Here is a 7,226-nt window from a genome sequence, read left to right as displayed (position 1 = left end):
CGCAGCAGGTAGTAATGGATCTCTCACAGGCAACGAGAGATCCCTGGAGAGATAGAACCCCTCAGCACGGGGGAGGCTAGAGGAGGCAGGAACCAGAGGATTCAGACTCTTTGTAATACAACAAACAAACCCGTCCTACGCCTATTTACACCTTCACGGGCCTTCCCCCTGGTCCTCATCCTCCTCCTCCTCATCATCCTCCTCCTCCTCATCCTCCTCATCCTCCTCCTCCTCATCCTCCTCCTCCTCATCCTCCTCCTCATCCTCCTCCTCCACCTCCTCCTCATCCTCCTCCTCCTCATCCTCCTCCTCCTCCTCCTCCTCCTCTTCCTCATCCTCATCCTCCTCCTCCTCCTCTCCACTGACTACCCGCCACACTACCCCCCGTGTTTCAACCACTCCGGCCCGGGTGGTGACGATGATAACATTGTGTCCTCGTTTCTCTCTTGCTTCCCTCGTCCCCTGTTCGAACGTCCCCTCCTCCCTTCCTCCGTGTCTCAGCTGGTACGTGACAATGCAGATCTGCGCTGTGAGCTTCCTAAACTGGAGAAGCGTCTGCGTTCTACAGCTGAGCGAGTCAAGGCCCTGGAGGGCGCACTGAAGGAGGCCAAGGAGGGCGCCATGAAGGACCGCCGCCGCTACACCCAGGAGGTGGAGCGCATCAAGGACGTGATGAGGGCCAAGAACCCCCTGCGCAGGCCCCACGCCGCCCAGATAGGTAGCTGTAGGACGCACACACACACACACACAGACACACACACATAGACACACACACATAGACACACAAACGCACACACACACAGACACACACACATAGACACACACACATACACACACACACACACACACAGAGGCACAGATGCACAGACAGACACACAAACACACACACACACACACACACACACCATCATCATCATCGGTGGTCACTTGGTAGTCGAGTATGACAGACCTCATAAACAGCAGACCTCATACAGTACCAGTATTGGGAAAGTGTGTCCAAACTTTTGACTGGTACTGTATGTAATAAATTATTAATATGTAATAATCCGGCAACCCGTAGCAATGCGCCAAATTAAATCTGTTGGTATGAGATGGTGCTATGCTATGAGATGGTGCTATGTGTGATCTGCTGTGTGTCCCTCTGTGTTTCTGCAGCCAAGCCCGTCCGACCGGGCCACTACCCGGCCTGCAGCCCCACCAACCCGTTCCTCCGCAGCAGCGAACACACCATCACCTTCAGCAACACCTACTTCCAGAGCCCCAGTCAGTCTGCTAGCCAACCTGCTGCCCGCCTAGCCCCTGCCCCAGCCCCTGCCCCGGCCCTGGCCAGCGTACCCAACACCAACCCTACCCCTACTCTGACCCAGAACAACACGTAAGGAGGAGAGAGAAAGAGTGAAAGAGAGAGAGAATGACAGGAGAGAGCAAAAAGAGAGAGAGAGAGTGTCGCCGTGTTCGAAATGGCATACTAACGTACTATTCATACTATGTATGATGTAGATTTGAGTATGTAGTGCGTTCCCATCTACATAGTATGTGAAATTTGTGTACGTGAGAAATGCCCAGATGTATACTAGATTAGCCAGAATTTCAGAGAATGCGGCGTGAAATTACTTTTCATACTCAACTGCCCCAAAATGCATCACACGTCTCTTCAGTCTCGACAAACTGCGTCATACAAGCTCGTCATACTGCTGTTATTTTGGAAATCTACATGGTCCGACTGCCTGAAGAAGGTCTATGACCGAAAGCTTGCAATAAACAATGTGTTTTGCACAGATTTGAGTGTTCGGATGCCGCTTTTTTGCACTCTATTTGATACTCTTCAGCTCCAGCACCCCAGCTAAGTCTGATCACGGATGAGCGGTGGTATTTTCAATATCTACATGGTGAAATGCATTCTCAGACATGTCTACGTCGTCATGGATTTGGAGCTAGTATGCCATTTCGAACACAGCCAGAGAGAAAGGAAATACCATGTAATACCATCTCATTGTTACAGTAAACTGACCTGAGTCCATTACATTCACATGAACAGACAGACAGTGAAGTGTGTTGGAATGCTCTCAGACTGTGTGTGTCTGTGTGTGTGTGTGTGTGTGTGTGTGTGTGTGTGTGTGTGTGTGTGTGTGTGTGTGTGTGTGTGTGTGTGTGCGTGCGTGTGTGTCAACCCTACAGGCTGCCAGCAGAGCCAGTGAACACCACCAGTGACACAGTCAACTCCACAGAGATGCTGGACACACACCAACTCAATGTGGAGAACGGTAGGCGACGCGCCACACCACCTCATATTGATCAGGACCTAACATTGATCAGGACCTAACATTGATCAGCGCCTAACATTGATCAGGGCCTAACATTGATCAGGACCTAACATTGATCAGTGTTGTATGTGTGTGGTACCCCGCCGTGTGATGACACAAGGACCTGTGATCTGGTTCTAGATCTAGTGACATCAGTATTCAGTATTACCTCAGACAGACAGACAGACAGACAGACAGACAGACAGTTCTTCCCAATCTCTTCCTCTTCCTCTTCGTCTTCTTCAGGGACCCCCCCCCCCCAACTGTCACACTGTCACACTGTTCTAGCCCTGCCCTAGCACACCTCAATTCAACCAGTGTGAATCAAGTGTGCTAGATTAGGGGACTGAAATGGATCAGGGGGGGAGGCTAGTGGAGGTAGAAATTGGAGGACGGGGCTCATTGGAATGCGTGGAATGGAATCAAACGCAAAATGCCGTTCCTCATTCCGTGGATGATCGATGTCTACCTCCACCAGCCTTCCGCCCTGGTTACGGATCAGCCGGTGAAGTGGAGGACGACGGCCTTGGCTTAGAGAGAGAACACACTGGCTACTTGTGTACTCGATACATCCTAATCTGTGATCTTGAGTGCTGTTCCACTCTTGTCCTCCTCTCTCTGTGACGCTTCCTCACACGGCTGTCACTGATCCACTGTGTTAGCCCCGCCCCTGCCCCCTCCCCCTCCCTCACCCCCCCCCCCACCCCACCTGCACCAACCCCTCACTCTGCACCTGTCTGTTCTCTCCCCTCTATCCATAGGCAATGCCACAGATATCAATGACAACAGGTAAGACTGTCACTCACTCATATCGAGGCATATCAAGCACAGCGTTTACACAGTATTTTAAAAAAGTAGACGTATTGTATTTAACCCAGGACTGACAGCTTGGCGTGAGTGTTTATATACGACATACACTACAGCTGTAGTTTATGATGTCGATGTCAAATCCCCACGATTACGACCCTGACCACTGCTTCTACCACCGCTTCCTGTCACTGCTTCCTGTCACTTCCTGTCTGCCTCCTCCGCCGCTGCTGCTGCTGCTGCCGCGTCCCACGGTGATGATGTCATGTAGCGTGTCTCTCAGTGTGCACTCTGTGTCCAGAAGCGACGAGGTCGTCCGCTGCGACAACCAGGACCCGGCCAAGCTGTACGTCCTCCAGTCGGAGTCTGCAGCCAGCTAATGACCCGGTGACCCAGGTGAGAGACAGAACGCGCAGGCTGCACTTCACTAATGACCCGGCCCAGGTGAGACAGAACCACAGGCTGACAACCTCATTCATGTCTCCACTGGAGGTGGTTCATGACCCTCTTCCAGTCAAAATCAAATATTTTATGCTGAAAAAGTATTATGAGCCATAATAAAAAATATATAATATTATCTTATATTAAATCCCAATGCACACGGCTCCGATGTTGTCGCACCGCCGAATTCGATTCCATTGTTTTGAATGAGACAATGCACACGGCGTGCGATTCAAAGAATTGAGAATCGAATGTTCGGCGGTGCGACAAAATCGGGGCCGTGTGCATTGGGCTTAAGACCCAAATTCAAAATCCTTTGTTACATCATCCAGGTAATGGAGTCTTTTTATGGGTTATATATATACACTATATTGAATTCAGTAAATAAATCAAAAGAAGCAAGTGTTTTTCACTACAGTCGTCCCCCCCGGGGGGTTGGCGAAGGCAGAAGACAGACCCATTGTTATGCATTGAACAGAATGAGGGATGTCGTCAACACAACTTTGATACAATTCCTCATTCCGTTCTATGCATTACAATGAGCCCGTCTTCTCATTTCTTCAGTACCTCCACCAGCCTCCTCTGAATTGTTGATGATGGAAAATGGTTATTTCTGCCGCAATATTTCAACATCAGTATGACACACACACAAAAACACACTTTGTATCAGACGTAACCTCAGGTTGGTCTAGCCAACAGTCTTTTTATGAGACACCCTATGTTTATGCTTGTGTTTTCTTCTCTCTCTCTCTCTCTTTCTTTCTTCTCTCTCTCTTCCTTCTCTCTCTCTTCCTTCTCTCTCTCTTCCTTCTCTCTCTCTCTCTCTCTCTCTCTCTCTTTCTTCCTTCTCTCTCTCTTCCTTCTCTCTCTCTCTCTCTCTCTCTCTCTCTCTCTCTCTCTCTCTCTCTCTCTCCCCAGGTGTCCGGCTCTTCTGAGGCGTCTTCTGTAAATCCGCATGCTGCTTCCCAACGTCCCACTGATCTCCCCCTCCTCCCCGCTCCTCCAGTCCCAGTAGACTCCCCCCTGTCTCCCCCCTAGTCCCCCCCCCCGCACCCCCCTCCCCGTTCCCCTCCCCCTCCTGCTTGCTCTCCTCTTTTCAATTCTCTGAACTCTTTGTTCAGTACTTTGTAGGTGATACTGTATGATGTATGATGTGATGACGTGGGTGTGTGTATGTGTAGGAACCACGATGAGCAGTGCTGTAACTAGAACTGAAACGGTTAGGGATTGGCAGCTTACTCATCCTCAGATTCCCCCCTATCCACCCCCCCCCCCTTCCCCTCCCTGTCATCTGGAACGGCCACTGTGCAATGGGGGGGGGGGGGGGGGGATGATGGAAGAAGAAGGGAGGATGCAGTACTGGCCACAGCCACTAGGACGCGCTGTTCGTCTCAGTGTAGGAGGTACAGTGAGGGTAAATGATGACGACACGGTTATTCCTTTTCGGGCCTTTATGGCTTTGTACGTCCCTTCTGATACCTTGAGTAGTGTAGAGATAGGGAAGAGGGTTCCAGTGAGCTCTGTTCAACACTAAAGGGAACTCTGAGGTAAAATACAAGAAATTAAAAAAACACTTATTCAACTCAACTGCCAACTTGTGATAAGACAGTCGAGGCGTGCTAGGATCAGAGACATGATGTGCGTATCCCTGTCGAGTGTCGGCACTTCCTTCCTGTCTTTGATCTGAACGGCAAGGCCCTGTGAGGCCCCTCCCCCAGCCCCAGGTGTCACCTCTGTACCATGCTTTCTTATCTACCACACACACACACGCACACACACACACACACACACACACACACTATACAGAGTGTGGCCAAGCCTTAATTAACGCAGACTAAATTCGTGCATGACATTTTTCATTTTATAGACAATTAATGTACTGTATACAGTAGGTTACCCAGTGTGCTGTACACTTCTGTATGAATACCCCACAAGGTCACACACCGATTTGTAATTGACAACACCAGATACATCAACACCAGATACATCAACATGATGGTACCGTTTGGTATGATTTCAACTTCAATCAACTCAAAAATCGATTTTCAATCAACTTGATTTGATTTGATCACTCGGTCAGTGAGCGTACGACTTCCTCTTCCTCTGGTCCTGTTAAGAACCAGGAAGTACCCAGTCAGATCTGGTTTAGCGAGGGATAGCCCTAAGCCTAGAGAGCAGATCGCTCTGAGAGTGGCAGTGTTTGAAACGCACACAGCAGCTCATTGCCTAGGCTACAGGAGGTCACCATCATAGCTGTGATGTGCAAAGATAATCCCTGACTACAGCATAGCAGCGACCAGACTACCAGACAGATGCTAGTTTATAGGCTACCATACTGATGCTACTACCACCAAACACTCAAGGCTTGCTTTAAGAGTATATGTTTACTAATGCAGCTACATACTCATATGATTTCATCAAGTTACTGTATCTGCTGTGAGAGGAAAGTAAAAGTCTGGCAAACCATTGAAGATGTTATGTTCCTTTTTTTTATGTTACTTTTTCAATCAGCTATACATTGATAGCAGTGGAGGTAGAAATGGGAGGACAGGCTTATTATTATTATTAAAATGCACAGAATGGAATGTGTGTTTGATATCATTCCTCATTCCATTACATACATCATACATCAGAATGAGCCCGTCCTCCAATGTCTACCTCCATCAGCCTCCACTGAGATTTGAACTGTACCATATTATTGTCAGGGTGCAGACATGCTGTAGAATGGAAATGGAAGTGAAAAATAACAATAACATAAAGGAAAATGTATCAAAATGTTTTAGTAATTGTGTAGCAACTATTTTTATACCGTTTGTTTCATTTCAAAATATTATTTATGCTATTTATTATTTGTCGTAGGTCTATTTGAGAATGTATGTATTTATTGCAGTTATATTAGTTGTTGGCATTATTATTGAATGTAATATATGCATTGTGTTTATTTAGATTTATGTTAACATGTATATTAATTAATTGTTTATTATACTGTTGAATGCTTACAAATATATTGGACATCGAGTAGGCTACACTTTGGTTGTGGAAAGGTCATAAAGAAGAAAATGGTATGAATATGAGACTTTAAGAATATGCGTGTGTGTGTGTGAAACTGCCATTCCAAAAACAGTTTGGAAACTACTGTCAGGCCTCTCTGATTGTAGCTCGACTCCCTGTGCAACCAAACTAGTCCAAGGGAGTCAGGTGGATCTGAGGTTCGGTCCAGGACCTGGGCGTTTGGAGAGGAAGGACTCTGGAAGTGTTAGACACAGCCCTATCTGATCCCTTATGCACACACATGTACACAAACACAGACACACACACACGCACGCACACACACACACACACACACACCCTCTCTGTTGACCTCCTGTAGCCCCCCTGACACACCCTCTCTGTTGACCTCCTGTAGCCCCCCTGACACACCCTCTCTGTTGACCTCCTGTAGCCCCCCTGACACACCCTCTCTGTTGACCTCCTGACCAACCAGTCAGGAGGAGGAGAGGGTCAGGGGTGGCGGTAGGCTGGGGAGGGACTGTGTGTGTGTGTGTGTGTGTGTGAGTTCAGGGGGATCATCATGGTTCTAACTACCAGGGCCTTCCTCTTCCACTCTGCTCCGTTAGTCTTATATGATCCGTTAAGACAAACCAACTCTCCCCTTTACAAGACTGGGCAGAAATG

General features: G+C 48.3%; 1 protein-coding gene across 1 annotated transcript in view; it reads left to right on the top strand.

Annotated features, from left to right (window-relative positions):
• Positions 1-3,490, top strand: part of kif5ab (kinesin family member 5A, b) — a gene marked incomplete at both ends in the record, with an annotated part of 50,574 nt that extends 47,084 nt beyond the window's left edge. The window contains 5 exon segments of the mRNA XM_080548005.1: positions 502-718; positions 1,156-1,375; positions 2,179-2,264; positions 3,065-3,092; positions 3,412-3,490. Of these exon segments, the coding sequence (XP_080404131.1) occupies positions 502-718; positions 1,156-1,375; positions 2,179-2,264; positions 3,065-3,092; positions 3,412-3,490 (630 nt within the window).
• Positions 3,491-7,226: the final 3,736 nt, after the last annotated feature.

This window comes from Nansenia antarctica, assembly GCF_963989245.1.
Source record: "Nansenia antarctica genome assembly, chromosome: 18".
In the NCBI taxonomy this organism is placed as follows: Eukaryota; Metazoa; Chordata; class Actinopteri; order Argentiniformes; family Microstomatidae; genus Nansenia; species Nansenia antarctica.
This window is presented reverse-complemented; position numbering and strand designations above follow the sequence as displayed.